Source organism: Poeciliopsis prolifica, unplaced genomic scaffold (genome assembly GCF_027474105.1).
Source record: "Poeciliopsis prolifica strain line A6 unplaced genomic scaffold, Auburn_PproV2 SCAFFOLD032, whole genome shotgun sequence".
Lineage (NCBI taxonomy): Eukaryota > Metazoa > Chordata > Actinopteri > Cyprinodontiformes > Poeciliidae > Poeciliopsis > Poeciliopsis prolifica.
In genome coordinates this window covers 549,562-568,035 of record NW_026562407.1, presented here as the reverse complement: position 1 = coordinate 568,035, position 18,474 = coordinate 549,562, and the positions used below count along the sequence as shown (strand labels likewise).

The following is an 18,474-nucleotide window of genomic DNA, read 5'->3' as shown; positions in this document are numbered from 1 at the left end:
CTCTTTGTCAACACTTCGTAGAACTACCCTTTGCTGTGTGTCTCCTCCAGCTATACACTTCCTGAGATGGATGTGTTTTTCCTTTCTTCTGTGCAAGAAAACCGAACGATTAACATAAAGAGAAATCAAGTAACCAAACAGGGAGAACAAACAAACCAAACCACCTTGACGTTTGACCCTTTTGTTGATAGTTTTATTCCAGGTTTTTGTTTTTCCATGAAATGATGTTGTAATTCTTTTCAGGGTGGTGAAAGAAAGCTGCCATGAGTTGAGTGGGTATCATGGTGAATATGTAGTTGGCTTTAAGTAATGTCATCATCTTAACGATGTTGATGCGGCCTACAATTGAAAGAGCTATTGTCATCCATCATTTTCAGCCATCTTAAATTGTTGTTTTCAATAGTGGGGTAACATTAAGGTGAAACATGTCTGACAGCTTGGTGGAGTATTTTATGCCTAAGTACGTGATCTGGCCAGGTGTCAGTGGTATATGAGGGATCTGTGATGTGTGGAAATTGGTCTCAAAATACATGTCTCCACTTACTGAAAATGTGGCATATTTGTTCCAGTTTATTGTGTCGTCTGAGATTTTGGAGTATATATTGATAGCTTTGGTTAATTCTTTGATTGATCTGTTTGGGTTTTGTCGAAATAATAACAGATCATCTGCATATAAACAAATTTTATGTGTTATGTTGTTGGTATGAATGCCTTCAATATTAAAGTTTTGAAGGCTTGCTAGTGGGAACCACTACCAGCAGTGCTAAAAATGAAGGTGATAGTGGCCATTCTTGTCTGGTACATCTGTGGAGTGTGAAATTTGTTGAGATTAAATAGTTTTTATATCACCTGCTTTCAGTTTTATTCAATGTTTTGATCCATTGAATAAAAGACTGTCCAAAACCAAATTTTTCCAGTATTTATGTCCAATTTACTTTGTCAAATACTTTTTTTTACATCTAGTGAAATAATGACTGTTTTATTTTGTACTTTGCTGAGATAAATGTATAAGGTTGAAAAGTCTATGTGTATTATTTGTAGAGTGTCTGCTTTCAATAACTCCTGTTTGATCTGGCTGAATAAGAGATGAGATGGCTGATTTGATACGGGTTGTTCAAACTTTGCTGATTATTTTTATATTGGTGTTGATTAAGGAAATAGGCCTGTAACTGGAACAATGACTGGGATTTTTGTTAGTTTTGAGAATTCATGAAGTTAGTGCTGTATTCATGTGTTATGGGAAGAATTGCTTGTTTTTAATTTCGTCTGTCATCTTGACAAAAGTGGAGACAGCAACTTCCAGAGATGTTTGTAAAATTAATATTGTTAATGTTTTTGCCTCTTTGCCTTCTCCTTTTGGCCAGTATAGGACAAAGTGAATCACTTGTGATTGATTGACTTTCCATGGAGATTAACATCCTGGTTGTTTCAGTTCAGTCAGTTCAAGTGGAGAAGGGATCCTATTCTAACTGATTATCTGTAACAAGTCTTAGGAGATTTGTTGCTGCTCTTTGATTTATGATGAAACAAATTCTCCATTTTTGCACTTCAAGCTTTTAGCAACTGGCAAAAACGCTTTTGTTATTTTTAGCAACTTACTATTGGAGGATAGATGTTGGTCTATATTGTGAGTCAAGAGTTTCCAGATGCAAATTAAAGTCAAAAGCTTTTTCAAATTTTTCTTTCAGAGAGAGACAGAAACCAAAAGTGTGAGGCTGAAGATTCCTCTACCACAAAGGAGGTACACAGGAACATTGTAAACATCTGATATATATAGAAAATAACATGATGATCAATCCACCTGTATGTGAAACTAAAATATTATTTTGTGATTCTGATTAAGAAACCCAGCACTGATGATGAACCAAAGGTAGAAAAGAACCCTGATCCAACACGTGGTGAATCTGATAATGACAATCAACAAGCTGGTACAAACGATGAAGGTCAGTAAAATACATGTTTAAATTAAAAGTAAGAAGTGTTTTCTCAGCTCTGTTGTTGCTGTCACTGAGCCCTTGGTCTACACTTTGTAGAACTACATTTTACATTAACTTTCTACCAGCTTCACCCTTTTAGAGACAGACATGTTTTCACTTGGTTCTCAACCTCAGTCAGATCGAACATAGATCATCTGTTAATAGGACTGATGAAGACTTGGCTAATATTCTCAGACGAAAGAAGGTCTGGATTTTAACTAGGCATCAGCATATATGTTACCATGAGCCTTTTGGCTGTTTCTCTGATCAGTGCTTTCTTGTTCAGCCTATTTCTTAAGGTGGAACGGCATGTCTCTGTGGTTCAGCCATGGCTGTCATTTGATTTCCGCATAACAACCTGCATGTTTCTTGTAAGATATTAAACGTGTGGTTAGCTTCACTCATGTTCTCTAAAAACCACTGAGACCCTTACATAAATCTTGGGTGCATTTTAAATTATATGCAGGTAAAATGTATTTACTCATTAGTTCAGGGCTTTTCACAGTGTGGTTCCCCCTATGTGCTGCCAGGGCTCTTGACATGAGGAACTATAAATGTACCAGAAAAGGTTCATTTATATGTGTTCCCAACTCATATTATAAACCAATGGTATTAATACCTAGGTTTGTGGAGGTAACATTATGAAATAATATTTTTTTCAAATTTTTCTTTCAGAGAGAGACAGAAACCAAAAGTGTGAGGCTGAAGATTCCTCTACCACAAATAAGGTACACAGGAACATTGTAAACATCTGAATTATATAGAGAATAACATGATGATCAATCCACCTGTATTGAAACTAAAATATTATTTTGTGATTCTGATTAAGAAACCCAGCACTGATGATGAACCAAAGGTAGAAAAGAACCCTGATCCAACACGTGGTGAATCTGATAATGACAATCAACAAGCTGGTACAAACGATGAAGGTCAGTAAAATACATGTTCAAATTAAAACTAAGAAGTGTTTTCTCAGTGTATTTGCTGAGGATAAGTAAAATGTGCTTAGACAAACTAATCTTTCTCCTTATTTTTGTTGTGGCTATTAAAGCCTCCTACCTGGTCTGTCTCTTTGTCAACACTTCGTAGAACTACCCTTTGCTGTGTGTCTCCTCCAGCTATACACTTCCTGAGATGGATGTGTTTTTCCTTTCTTCTGTGCAAGAAAACCGAACGATTAACATAAAGAGAAATCAAGTAACCAAACAGGGAGAACAAACAAACCAAACCACCTTGACGTTTGACCCTTTTGTTGATAGTTTTATTCCAGGTTTTTGTTTTTCCATGAAATGATGTTGTAATTCTTTTCAGGGTGGTGAAAGAAAGCTGCCATGAGTTGAGTGGGTATCATGGTGAATATGTAGTTGGCTTTAAGTAATGTCATCATCTTAACGATGTTGATGCGGCCTACAATTGAAAGAGCTATTGTCATCCATCATTTTCAGCCATCTTAAATTGTTGTTTTCAATAGTGGGGTAACATTAAGGTGAAACATGTCTGACAGCTTGGTGGAGTATTTTATGCCTAAGTACGTGATCTGGCCAGGTGTCAGTGGTATATGAGGGATCTGTGATGTGTGGAAATTGGTCTCAAAATACATGTCTCCACTTACTGAAAATGTGGCATATTTGTTCCAGTTTATTGTGTCGTCTGAGATTTTGGAGTATATATTGATAGCTTTGGTTAATTCTTTGATTGATCTGTTTGGGTTTTGTCGAAATAATAACAGATCATCTGCATATAAACAAATTTTATGTGTTATGTTGTTGGTATGAATGCCTTCAATATTAAAGTTTTGAAGGCTTGCTAGTGGGAACCACTACCAGCAGTGCTAAAAATGAAGGTGATAGTGGCCATTCTTGTCTGGTACATCTGTGGAGTGTGAAATTTGTTGAGATTAAATAGTTTTTATATCACCTGCTTTCAGTTTTATTCAATGTTTTGATCCATTGAATAAAAGACTGTCCAAAACCAAATTTTTCCAGTATTTATGTCCAATTTACTTTGTCAAATACTTTTTTTTACATCTAGTGAAATAATGACTGTTTTTTTGTACTTTGCTGAGATAAATGTATAAGGTTGAAAAGTCTATGTGTATTATTTGTAGAGTGTCTGCTTTCAATAACTCCTGTTTGATCTGGCTGAATAAGAGATGAGATGGCTGATTTGATACGGGTTGTTCAAACTTTGCTGATTATTTTTATATTGGTGTTGATTAAGGAAATAGGCCTGTAACTGGAACAATGACTGGGATTTTTGTTAGTTTTGAGAATTCATGAAGTTAGTGCTGTATTCATGTGTTATGGGAAGAATTGCTTGTTTTTAATTTCGTCTGTCATCTTGACAAAAGTGGAGACAGCAACTTCCAGAGATGTTTAAAATTAATATTGTTAATGCTTTTGCCTCTTTGCCTTCTCCTTTTGGCCAGTATAGGACAAAGTGAATCACTTGTGATTGATTGACTTTCCATGGAGATTAACATCCTGGTTGTTTCAGTTCAGTCAGTTCAAGTGGAGAAGGGATCCTATTCTAACTGATTATCTGTAACAAGTCTTAGGAGATTTGTTGCTGCTCTTTGATTTATGAAACAAATTCTCCATTTTTGCACTTCAAGCTTTTAGCAACTGGCAAAAACGCTTTTGTTATTTTTAGCAACTTACTATTGGAGGATAGATGTTGGTCTATATTGTGAGTCAAGAGTTTCCAGATGCAAATTAAAGTCAAAAGCTTTTTCAAATTTTTCTTTCAGAGAGAGACAGAAACCAAAAGTGTGAGGCTGAAGATTCCTCTACCACAAAGGAGGTACACAGGAACATTGTAAACATCTGATATATATAGAAAATAACATGATGATCAATCCACCTGTATGTGAAACTAAAATATTATTTTGTGATTCTGATTAAGAAACCCAGCACTGATGATGAACCAAAGGTAGAAAAGAACCCTGATCCAACACGTGGTGAATCTGATAATGACAATCAACAAGCTGGTACAAACGATGAAGGTCAGTAAAATACATGTTCAAATTAAAAGTAAGAAGTGTTTTCTCAGCTCTGTTGTTGCTGTCACTGAGCCCTTGGTCTACACTTTGTAGAACTACATTTTACATTAACTTTCTACCAGCTTCACCCTTTTAGAGACAGACATGTTTTCACTTGGTTCTCAACCTCAGTCAGATCGAACATAGATCATCTGTTAATAGGACTGATGAAGACTTGGCTAATATTCTCAGACGAAAGAAGGTCTGGATTTTAACTAGGCATCAGCATATATGTTACCATGAGCCTTTTGGCTGTTTCTCTGATCAGTGCTTTCTTGTTCAGCCTATTTCTTAAGGTGGAACGGCATGTCTCTGTGGTTCAGCCATGGCTGTCATTTGATTTCCGCATAACAACCTGCATGTTTCTTGTAAGATATTAAACGTGTGGTTAGCTTCACTCATGTTCTCTAAAAACCACTGAGACCCTTACATAAATCTTGGGTGCATTTTAAATTATATGCAGGTAAAATGTATTTACTCATTAGTTCAGGGCTTTTCACAGTGTGGTTCCCCCTATGTGCTGCCAGGGCTCTTGACATGAGGAACTATAAATGTACCAGAAAAGGTTCATTTATATGTGTTCCCAACTCATATTATAAACCAATGGTATTAATACCTAGGTTTGTGGAGGTAACATTATGAAATAATATTTTTTTCAAATTTTTCTTTCAGAGAGAGACAGAAACCAAAAGTGTGAGGCTGAAGATTCCTCTACCACAAATAAGGTACACAGGAACATTGTAAACATCTGAATTATATAGAAAATAACATGATGATCAATCCACCTGTATGTGAAACTAAAATATTATTTTGTGATTTTGATTAAGAAACCCAGCACTGATGATGAACCAAAGGTAGAAAAGAACCCTGATCCAACACGTGGTGAATCTGATAATGACAATCAACAAGCTGGTACAAACGATGAAGGTCAGTAAAATACATGTTCAAATTAAAACTAAGAAGTGTTTTCTCAGTGTATTTGCTGAGGATAAGTAAAATGTGCTTAGACAAACTAATCTTTCTCCTTATTTTTGTTGTGGCTATTAAAGCCTCCTACCTGGTCTGTCTCTTTGTCAACACTTCGTAGAACTACCCTTTGCTGTGTCTCCTCCAGCTATACACTTCCTGAGATGGATGTGTTTTTCCTTTCTTCTGTGCAAGAACCGAACGATTAACATAAAGAGAAATCAAGTAACCAAACAGGGAGAACAAACAAACCAAACCACCTTGACGTTTGACCCTTTTGTTGATAGTTTTATTCCAGGTTTTTGTTTTTCCATGAAATGATGTTGTAATTCTTTTCAGGGTGGTGAAAGAAAGCTGCCATGAGTTGAGTGGGTATCATGGTGAATATGTAGTTGGCTTTAAGTAATGTCATCATCTTAACGATGTTGATGTGGCCTACAATTGAAAGAGCTATTGTCATCCATCATTTTCAGCCATCTTAAATTGTTGTTTTCAATAGTGGGGTAACATTAAGGTGAAACATGTCTGACAGCTTGGTGGAGTATTTTATGCCTAAGTACGTGATCTGGCCAGGTGTCAGTGGTATATGAGGGATCTGTGATGTGTGGAAATTGGTCTCAAAATACATGTCTCCACTTACTGAAAATGTGGCATATTTGTTCCAGTTTATTGTGTCGTCTGAGATTTTGGAGTATATATTGATAGCTTTGGTTAATTCTTTGATTGATCTGTTTGGGTTTTGTCGAAATAATAACAGATCATCTGCATATAAACAAATTTTATGTGTTATGTTGTTGGTATGAATGCCTTCAATATTAAAGTTTTGAAGGCTTGCTAGTGGGAACCACTACCAGCAGTGCTAAAAATGAAGGTGATAGTGGCCATTCTTGTCTGGTACATCTGTGAGTGTGAAATTTGTTGAGATTAAATAGTTTTTATATCACCTGCGTTCTTCCACGTCCCAAGGAACCGACTTCTGCAACCTCCTCAGCCACCACCCATCCCACACTGTACCTGACCACTTTCGCCCCTCCCATCAGTGGTGAAACAATGGGAATCTAGTCTTTGTTGTATGTTCACTCATATTCTCCAACAAATCCCTGAGCATGATCTGTGTTGTTCTGTCACACAAAATCCTACTGAGATATATAGAATTTTATTTTTTGTACTTGGCAAAGTGTATAAAAAAGGTTTAAGGGCTATGAATACTTTTGCTTGACCTTTGTAGCATTCACTCTAATATATGTGTGGTTTTTGGACTTATTGTTAAAAAATTAGCAGTAGTAAACATTACCATTTTAAAGTCATGAAAATAAATTCAAAACTTATTTTTTTGCTAAAATGAGATAACAAGCTTTCTTTTTATAACCAGTGTCCAACCTGGAGAGGCTTTTGGAGGAACTGGGAATGGAGCCGTTCTTCAAGGAGAAACTGTCACTGGGGAAGATACTGGAGATCAATGACAAGACCATCAATGATGAGCCTCAAAAGTGGAAATCAGATCCTCCATGGTATTTTTTAAAGAAAGTTATAATGGGAAATGTAACAGCTAGAAAGATAAAATGCACATCAACTTCTGAAGACCTGTAATTATAAATTAGAAGCTGGTGAGTTTGACTTTGTATTCTTGACAGTCCAAATGAGGATAACTCTCTAAACCCTCTGGATATAATCACTGCTCTCTTTCTGTGTTCTGATGGTTTGTTCATCAAGAACTGGCTCTAAAAATGTCCATCTCACTGTTCCCTGTGCTGCTGTCATGCACAGCAGGGCATTGTTGTACAGACCTTCAATCTTCATCAAAAATCATGAATGAAAGTTCTTTCTGAACAATGAGTTCTGAGACTGGGTCCAAAATCTGAGGCTCCTCACAAACTTCTGAGTAACTTGAGGCAATACCATGACACCTTTGTTCACCGTGACATGGAGTGTGAAACATTCAGAGAAGAATATCCAATGGACTGACTGAACTGACCTGGTATCTCCCTGTGGAAACAAAAACTTGGACATCTTCAGTGAACCAGTTGCTATAGCTAACCTTCGTGAGACATTGCTTCATTTGAAACTCAATTCTCCTTTTTGTGTCAGACATCTGCTGCAGTTTTTTGTTTTCTTTGACCAGATGGACTGACTGCAAACTGCTGATGAACAAAAACCACAAAGCAAAAATCTTTTTGGTGGGAAACCAGCAAAGCAAAAACTTTAGAGTCGAAGTGGTACCATTGACTCAAACCAACATTTAAGAAAGACAAAACAGACAAATAGTGCAGATTTTGTAAACAATTGAGAAAAATGGTCAGTGATGTGGTCAATAACTCACAGAAAAAGATGTCTGTAGAGCAGATGGCTGATGTTGCACATGAAATGGGAATCACTGTTGATGAAGATTCTCCAGAGTGTCAGGATGGAAAGATGAAAGCTGATGAAATCACTGCTGAGATTAAAGATATAATAAAATACAAAGAAAATCAACTTCTGTTGCAGGGTCAAATATGGAAGGAATTGACTTTGTTGGAAAAGGAAGAATTTCGTCTTGGAAAAGTTGGTTCTGAAAACATTGAAAATTACAAATGTAAACTTCAGAGCGAGAGAGAAAAACTGAGAAAAACACAAATGACTCTGTAATGTCCAAAGCAATGACCTGCTTCATTAGTGCAATATCCAGCCAACAGAAAGAAAGATGTTACTTTCTAAATTGGATGAAAATGAATCTCAATAATTTGTCTCGAATCAAACTTTCTGTCCTCAGGGAGCTTTACAAGGAAAAATGCAAAATCCTGAGAACAAAGAAGAGATAAAAAAAATTGATCAACAACTTTCCAGCAGCTCACTGGGAGTTGAGCACTTCTTCCGTGAAATGGTCAGATCTATGAAGCTTCTCTTTACCTTCCAGAAACAGATCCATCACGTCAACAACTGCAACATCTGCCCAAACTCTGTGCTCAGTTGTTGCTGGATGGATTTCCTATTGAGCTTGTAGATGGAGATGCTTCCAACATTCCTCTCAGATGGGTGAGTGATGTTCTCTCTCAGCTCAATGACTTGGTGTCTCCAAACAACAAGATACGGGTCGTCACAGTTCTTGGAGTTCAGAGCACAGGGAAGTCCACTCTCCTTAACACCATGTTTGGAGTCCAGTTTGCAGTCAGCAGTGGTCGATGCACTAGAGGTGCCTTCATGCTGCTCATCAAAGTCAATGAAGACTTGAAGAAAGTTCTCAACTGTGACTTCATGATGATCATCGACACTGAAGGCTTAAAATCACCAGAGCTAGCACAGCTGGACAACAGCTATGAGCACGACAATGAGCTGGCAACACTTGTTGTTGGGCTGAGTGACATCACCATTATCAATATTGCCATGGAGAATTCAACAGAGATGAAGGACATCCTGCAGATAGTGGTGCATGCTTTCCTCAGGATGAAGGAGGCCAGCGGAAAAAAGCCTCAATGTCAGTTTGTTCACCAGAACGTTTCTGATGTTTCAGCCCATGAGAAGAACCTGAGAGACAGGAAGCTGCTGTTAGAACAGCTGGATGAGATGACCCAGGCAGCAGCTAGAATGGAGAAGAAAGAGGAAAACAAGAGCTTCACTGATGTGATGGAGTATAATCCAGACACTGGGAACTGCTACATTCCTGGACTCTGGAATGGAAACCCACCAATGGCTCCAGTCAATGCAGGATACAGTGAGACTGTCTATGAACTCAAGAAAAACATCATCCAACAGCTGGGAAAGTGTGGCTCAACTTCTAATGACATCTTGGAGTTCAGAGAGTGGATAACCAGCCTGTGGAACGCAGTAAAACATGAAAACTTCATCTACAGCTTCAGAAACAGCCTGGTGGCTGATGCTTACATGAGGCTCTGCACAGAGTACAACCAATGGGAGTGGAGTTCAAAAAGGAAATGAACAAATGGGTCACCAAAGCAGAGACAAGAATTTCCAATTTTGGTTCATTTACTGCAACATCTGAAATATCAGACATGAATGAATTCATCACTGAGTTGAAAAATGAAGCAATCACAGAGCTGATCAAGTGGGAGACAAAGATCCTTGAAAACCTGAAGAAATACTTTGATCAGCCAGAAGGTCATGTTTATCTGGTTGAAGGATACAGAGAGGATTTCTCCAACAGCATCAAGAGTCTTCGACAAGAAACTGAAAGATCAGTGTTCAACCAGATCACAGCAGCTGCTGATATTAAGAAGGGATTGAAAGAACTTGACACAATCAAGGCCACTTATACTGAAAAAATTGAGAAAGCAGTTTGTGATTTAATTGATGAATGTCGTAAGAAAAAAGTTGAAATGACTGACATTGAGCTTGATGAAAGTTTTAATGAGATGTGGACTGAAACACTGAACAGTTTGTCTTTGTCCAAACAACAGACAATAAATATCTTCACCAATGTTTCCCATCAGTTACAAACAAATCTTAAACACAAAGGAAGCCATGCATGTGAACTGCTGAGTAAGAAAATCCTCCAAAACTGTGGACTGGAGTCTTTTACATACAAACCTAAAGGAGTGAAGGAAAAACTCAAAACTGCTGTTAGAGGATTTTTTACCTTGAAGAATCTAGTAAAGGAAAGACAAAAAATTGCTGACAGCATCATCTCTGCTTGCAATGACTGTATTACTGATAAAATCAAGAGAAAAACCAATTATCATGATACTTACATTCAGGAGATTCTTCACATCATTGATGAGAAGCTGAACAAAGCTGATGTTGACACAGACATTGAGTTTGAAGTGCCTCTGAAACAACACATCTGTGGATCTGCAGCCAGAAAGTTTCAGAAAATGCATGAAGATTTTATCCAAGAAAATGATCCTTATAAATGTCTGCAGAAAAACAAAGAAAAATTCTGCACAGATTTCAAAGATGTGTTTCAAGAAAAAGACCAATGCCAGAAAAAAGCTGAAGAATTCACTAATCAATGTCTGAAACCTGCTGTTGAAAACTTCATCTGTCGTTCTCTTGGTCTTGATATTGTTCATAAAATGATGACAAAAGAGGAGTTCAGCACACGAATGTCCTTCCAGTATTACATTTTACTGGATCTGATTTCAAAAAGTGAATTTGAAACCTTTAAGAGCTACATTTGTTCATATGAATTTTACGTAAAATCATGGACATCTAATAGAATTAAGGAGTATTTCTCCTCTGGGGAGACAGTTTGTGAGTTTGAGGACAAACATCTTAAGTTTTGCATCGACCACATAAATGCTGCCATTAAAAAGGCAAAAACAGAAAAGACTGACAGTCTGAAGACATTTGTTGTCAAGATCTGCACAGAACTTGGTGATAAACTGGTAATTTCCCAGGATGCTCTTGATGCCTTCATGGTTCTGAACAAATCTGATCAGGAACAGTTTGCTCACTGGCTCAACATGTGTGTGGCGGAAATGAAAGAAACTCTTAGAGGAGAGTTTGAAAAGATAACATTTGAAACAAAACTCTCACGTCTCCACATGAAGCCAGAGAATGAGCTTTTTAACAGAGTGATTGGTTGTGGCAAACAGTGTCCATTCTGCAAAATACCCTGTGATGCTGGTGGAGAAAAACACACTCAACACTTTGCTTCTTTGCATCGACCAAATGGATTAGGTGGGAGGAGGTGGAATGACTCAAAAAAACTCTTGACTGATATCTGCTCTTCTCTTATCAGTGACATTCGTTTTCGCTGCAGTGACACAAAGAATAAGTATCATCCTTTCAAAAAATATACGACGACTTACCCAGACTGGAATATTCCTCCAGATGTGAGCCTTGACGCGTCAGATTATTGGAAATATGTGATGAACAAATACAACAAGGAATTTACTGAAGCATATAATGCAAAGCCTGCTGACATTCCTGATGCTTGGAAGAAAATCACAAAAGAACAGGCAGTAAAAAGCCTCAAGAAATCATTCTACATCAAATTCATGTTTAGTTTTAAGAACACAATTGGTTCTTCTATGTAGAGTTTTTTATCCTTTTTTTGAAAGGCCAAATTCACACGTTGGACTCACCTCTTTAACAAAAGCCAAATTAAACAACTTCACCTTAATTTACTGCAGCTCCTTATTTTCTTCATTGATCATTTATAATTTTAGCATTTTGTTATTCTTTTATTTTATTAACTTTTATTTGCAACATATCTTGTCTGAAAATATTTACACTCTTGTTGAAAGATTGTATGTTTGCTACCACATTAGATGGATAATTGGAGAGTTTCAGTACAAATTTATTGTTCATTGTGAACGACTCAATGCAATCAATTCTCCATTATCATGACATCATTCAGTGGGTCATTGCTGCAAAGTCAATCACTGGATGCATTTACTGAGTTTCCTTAGATAGAAAAAGTTTTACCAAATTAAATATCTGGGTCAAATTAAAATTTGATTGGGTCAAATTAAAATTTATTTAATTTTAAATCTGATGTGGTTGAATTGATTATGTATTTCTGTATATTAAATTATCTGGCTTATATTCCAAATTATCTTGAGATTACATTTGCTATGAATTAGTGCTAGAACAATAAACTTAACTGAATTCAGTTTGATGTCAAATTATTTTTCTTTTGGTTATATTTGCTGTATGGGTGCAGGAATGTTACTAAATAAATGTTCTTATATACGTTTAATTTGTCTTATTGCCATATTCAGTGTCATTTCCAGATATATTGTTTTGTTTGCATAAAAATGTCATTTATTTTTTTCCCTTTGTTTCATTTTGTCACATTCATAAGGATTTAGGGTTTACAAACATCTATTTCTGGGTTTTATTCTGAGTTTTTCTCAGAATTGATTCAAATGTATTTAGGTTTTCATCCTCAGCATTTATCATCAAATATAACAAAAATTCAGTTCAACTCAATTTAAAGTTTTTACATGACTTGCTTTTTGTCAGATCTTTAGTTCTGTGTTGACTTGATGTGTTGTTGTGCTAATTATATTAAATGTTTTATTTCCAACTAAATGTCATAGCAGCTGATTCTCTATTCTTGTGTAAACAAATAAAAAGCTGCTCATTTTTTGTTAAAATAAATTATATTCTGCAAATAAAGAAATAGATCATCTTGTTTATGACATGCTTAATAAAATATATTGTTGTGGATCTACAGACCTCTTAGTTAAAATGTTATCAGAATTTACTATAAGAACTTTATGATAATTTGCTATTTAAAAATTATCTTTGATTTAAATCAGGTGCCAAATAAGAGTTTCATCAGTCTGATATTATCTTGCTACTTTATGTAATTTAATAGAGTACTTTAGTTAAAACAATGTGTCTGTTGTACATTAAAGAGCAATAATAAGCTGCACACTAACAGCCCAACCTGATCTCTGGCTGTGTTGGATCAACAACAACAACTCTTGAATCATGAGTCCATGAATCCTTAAGGAAGAGTTTCATCCCCTCCTCAAGACAATTAAGGATAAATTCTGGCACTGGGTGCAACACAAAATCAGTAAACAGTTGATGTCAGCAGAAAAATATTTATTTGATTTTACAGTTCAGTTAAAACCTCAATCACACAAGGCAGAAAAGCTTCAGGGTCTCCAAGGCCAAAACATAAACTAAACATCACCTTTTAACTATAAAATAAACACTTTCTATAGGAGAACTGAAAAAGGTAAAACACCTGAACTCCCTGTCTAACCACAAAACAGGAGAAAACAACATAGAATAAAAATGGCAGCTTCCATTGTGAATAGAAACACATTACTTTAGTTAGACACTAAATTCTTCCCAATAAAGCTGCAGTAAGATCACCAAAATCCCCACAAACAGTCAGCAGACAAACAAGATCACTGAAGATCAAGGACCAGAGAAAAAGAAACCTGACAGCTGGAATGAAGCTCTTCACTGATTGGCTGATGAGCTTCAATGCATTTCACCTGTGACAGCCAGGTAGAACTGAAGCACACAGAGAGAGAGAGACCCTAGAGGTCAGTGACCGTAACAGGGAGACTCCCTGAAGCTTCAAATAAACAGACCAGTAGCAGTTAGAGAGTAGTACGCCGTCAGGGTAGAGCAGGAAGGCATCATCAGTATGTTAGCCCATTCGCCGATGGTCACCTCCACCCCGAGGGTAACTCGGTCCTCCAGTCGGCTGGCCCATTCTGCTGGAATCCAATACTCCGTCTGGCCGACTTCTGGGACATACGCTCACCATCCGTCCTTTGCTTGGACTGGGCCCCGGGTCAGGTCCTTTGTCACCCTCTCGGAGGACCTCTCGATGTCGTAGATCCTCCGAGATCTACGACATCGAGATCTTGAACCGCGCAGAACCCCTGATTCTGCGCGGTTCAAAGTGGTTGATGCTCGGGTGAAGGTTGCCTCGGGTCCTGAGAACGCACTTTCACGGTCGCTCACTTCCTCTTCTTCCGCAGACTGCTCACTTTCCTGCTGTTGTTCTGGTTCGGAGCTGCTGATGTCGTCATACTGCGACTGCCAGAGGGGTAACTTGCCCGGGGAATTCAGAGGCTGAATCTTAGCTGGCCTCATCACCTCATCACCTCATCCCCGTTGTCCCCTGAGGCTTCAGTTTTAGGTTCCTTTTTATTTTTCTTTGGCTTGCAGTCGTAGGGTTCACACATGACTGCTTTGATGTATCTCGCAGTACCAGGTTCCGGGTCCACCGCAGACACCCTCAGCTTTATCTTTAACAGCGGCAAGACTCTGCTGTTAAGAGCCCCATTGTCACAAGGACAATGGGGCTCCAAGCAGCCCCATTATACTTGGGGCTGCTTGGAGTCTTGTCCTGCTGGGTCACTCGAGGGTATTTCTCGTTCTCAGGAGGTGAATGATTGACACGTTGCTGCTCCTCTATTTTGGCTGCCATTCGCAACCCTTGATCTCTCTGGAGCTGGTGTTGTCGGGGATCGACCACGACCACTAACTCTCTGAAACCAAAGAGGTGGCTGTTGTTCTTGGCTATAGTCACTACCCTGTTTTCTGCGACGACCTGGGCGGTGTTTCCTGGTAAACCAGGTGACCTCAGTCCTTGCACACTCACTACTGCAAGTCTCATGCTTTCATTGTTGGCAGCGATGAGTCCCCATTCAAATCCCAGCCAGAGCTTCTTCCGATAGGCTTTGATGTCATCGCCTTTCTTGTAGGCTTCTACTGGAACCAGGATCACCACTCCGTATGGGAGAATATAGCCATTTAGCATGACTATGTCCCCTACAGTTTCTCTGCTACTGGCAACTCTTAAGTCTTGTTGATAACCCGGTCCAGCTCTCGCCTTCAGGTCGGCTAGGAACTCAAGGCTATTGTGAATCTTGTGCTTTTCATTGGTGAATGCTATAAGGCCATCACCCTCGATGTCCCAGGGCTCTCCAATCAGGCAGTAGACTTTAAGTCCCGTCTGCATCCCAACGCAGAGAGTAAATGATGGTAGTGGTGTCAACTCCCGGGACAATCTTCGAATCCTCGTCTTCTGAGTCACCTTCCTGGGTTTGGTGTTTCTCTGCAGTTCTTCCTCCGACCCGTTGCCTTCGTCCTCGGTGCTTCTTTCAGACAGGTTCCTCAGAGATGCCAGCAATTTTCTCTCCGTGTTGTGGGCTGGTGGCTGGAACTCCTTCCTGGAGCCCTGAGGTGTGGTCCATTCGTCCAGGGCCTTCTGCAACCGCTTCACGGTGAGTTGATGACAGGGTGCACCCCTTTCTGTTTCTTCTGGTGAATCCTCGTAGCCTTGGGATGGACCAGACGACACTGGTCAGGTGATGGACTGCGCTGCTCCAGCCTTTCCCCACTGCAGCCTCCAGTTAGGTCTATAGTCTCTGTAGATAAAAGTCTCTCCTCATCCTGGGGTGTCAGGGCTCTGCTGGGGACATGGGATGGTGGTTCGGCCGCGTCTGAGTCGTCCGGTTCCATCCCCTGTGTTGGTCTTTGTTCTTTTTCCATTTTCTTCTTGTGGGCAGCAAGCCACTTCAGCACCTCATCACACTCATTATATCGATAGGTTCCTTTGGTGTATGTGTTTACCAGGATCCCATCTGGATATCTGGTCCCGGTTACCCAGGATGCTGTCCTTATTATACCATAATATTTCGCTGAGGTGCTGTAAATAGTCATTATTTCTGCTTCTGCCCATTTCTTGAGTAGGTCAGCTAGCAATTCCAGCCAAGCTTTAATCTCACTTTTCTTGCTGACTTCCACTGGGCAGCGGATAACACCCAGCTGGGTGCCACCCATCAGTCTGGAGCAGTAGTAGATGCCTTGATTCTTACATAACGGTCATCATGGCTTGAATGTGATCCTTTTTTTCGGTGAAGTGATGAGCGAAAAATGTCTGCTGATTTATCGTCGCCCAGTGTTCCAGCCCTTCTCCGAAGAGCATCAGCTTTACTGGAAGCTTCTTTAGTGTGGATTGGGAGAGAACAGACTATTGTCCCCCATTTTTCCAGTTGTCTTCCATCTGCGAGAACGATAAGATTTATTGCCAATATGCTTGTGCTTCTTCACTGGCACTCATCTTCATTTTTGTCTTCGAGTTGCCTGTCCCCAAAGCCTCGCTTGACGTCATTGAGTAGGGGTGGTTTCAGGCTGCTGTGGCTACTGGCTTCATTGTCTGGATCTGGTCATTTATCCTCAGTAAAAGCTTTCCCCTCACCTGCACACTGTACAATTACTGCAAGGGTTGTGACTGAAGGCCTAACTCTATTTCCTTAGAATTACTACACTAAGTAAGCTATTCAGATTCACACATCTGTTTTTACTGACTTAGAACGTAGGGCCCTCCTACTATTATTTGGAAACGCCCCACGTTGGGCGCCATGTTGGTTATTACGCAATAGCCATCCCCGCCCTAACCCTCACAACTCTTCTGAGCTGACTACTGACCAGCTCTCCGTCTAACAGGTCCGGAAAGATCCTGAAACCTGGGTATTACCCTGCTGAAGGACTTAGAGGGACAATCTATTTAAGCTGGTGTCGAGAGAGACTCGTCTAGCTCTAACTACCTACTATCCAGAAGTTATGACCCTTTTCAGTTAAAAAGCAGTCAGTTGAGTAGGCCTCACAACTGCATAACCCCAATGACCACTTCTGTTAACGGTAGCCCTTTCTCTAAGAATAACGAGCATTTGTTAATGACTAGATTAGTTTTAGTGACTTTGTAAGTCCCAGGGTCATTATTTTTATGTCAACTGAAGGAAAGTCCGAAGCCACCACTTTTCTAGAACCATAAACATTGGGTTTTACATCAAATAGAAGGACTAATACTAATAAAATGACTTAATTAATTTCAATGTTCTCAAATCTCATTAGAATTTTAATATGTATATATTTATTTAAGCAAGCTTTAAGCAGGAGTAAATGGCAAACATATTAATTATCAATGATTACAAATCTTTAAGAGTAAAATTTAAATCTGAATAAAACCAACATAATTCTTTCCTAACACCTTTCCCTAAACGGCGCCATCTATTTGCTAAGGAAGGCTTTTTGGGGTGCAGGCAAACTCATACCCAGATGATAAAGGATCTTGGCAACAGAAGGTTTAAATATTCTTGCACAGAGTCTTGTCTTGGCATGACGAATCCTCCTTTGAACAGGAACAAAGCTGACTGGTAGTTATCTTTCAAACGTCCCAAATCTTCATCACTTTAGTGATCTTTGTCTGGTCCCCAAGTTCGTTGCAGCAAATCTTGAGATCTTTGGGGTGAGTGCGGAGCTTCAGTCGAATTAGGAGCCAGAGCAGTTGGGCCTCGGGTCCCAGAGATTGTCTTCCCTCTGGATCCGGAGCGAAGCTCCTCGAGGTCCTCATGGCCCGCTGTTGCTCGTTCCACTTGCTGAAGATGAAGAACCCCAGCTCTCTGTTTCACCGCTTATTTATACTCTTTTCCTCCACTGTTATGCATGGGGAGCAGATTACTTGATTTCTCAAGCATTTGATTACGTCATACCAGGCTTCATGCTCTTCCACATTTGGTCACCAATTGTTCCCTTCTGCTCTGGTGTGATTACATTAGGTTTCTGGCCTGTTTCCCAGAACACATCCAGGCCAGGCCTGTCCACACCCATTACCAGAAGATGTCCAGGCTTGCCTTTGCACCCAAAGACTGTCCCTATACTCTTACTTATTTTGATTTCAATCTTTTATATACTATACTGACATATAACTCATCAACACAATTACTTTTAATACATTTCTTCAATCATTACTTTTTAGTACTTATTACTTCTGATTCAGTATGATTATACTTCATTGTTTAACTACTTTATATAATTTTCAACAATCACCTTCAGAACTTACTTCATAATCATCAATACTTCAACATAATACATTTTTCCATAAACAAGATTGAATCATCATACAAGATTATTTCAGTCTCTCAGGCCCATTATGATCTGTTTTCTGCGTGAACCTGGACAGATCTCACCTCCTCATACCAGTTTTCACGACAGAAATTAATGTGAATGTAAACTATTTAATCAGGCGGCAGAGGATGGAAAGAAATAACTCAGAGGAAGATATGAATCTTA

At 38.9% G+C, this 18,474-nt stretch overlaps 1 protein-coding gene and 1 pseudogene across 1 annotated transcript; both read left to right on the top strand.

Annotated features, from left to right (window-relative positions):
* The first annotated feature begins 6,847 nt into the window (after window positions 1-6,847).
* LOC129373181 (up-regulator of cell proliferation-like) lies at window positions 6,848-8,113 on the top strand (annotated as a pseudogene).
* Window positions 8,114-8,687: 574 nt separating this feature from the next.
* On the top strand, window positions 8,688-9,894 carry LOC129373180 (interferon-induced very large GTPase 1-like). The gene is given in 3 exon segments (XM_055050962.1): window positions 8,688-8,769; window positions 8,772-8,837; window positions 8,840-9,894. Coding segments are annotated over 3 exon segments (1,203 nt in total).
* Window positions 9,895-18,474: the final 8,580 nt, after the last annotated feature.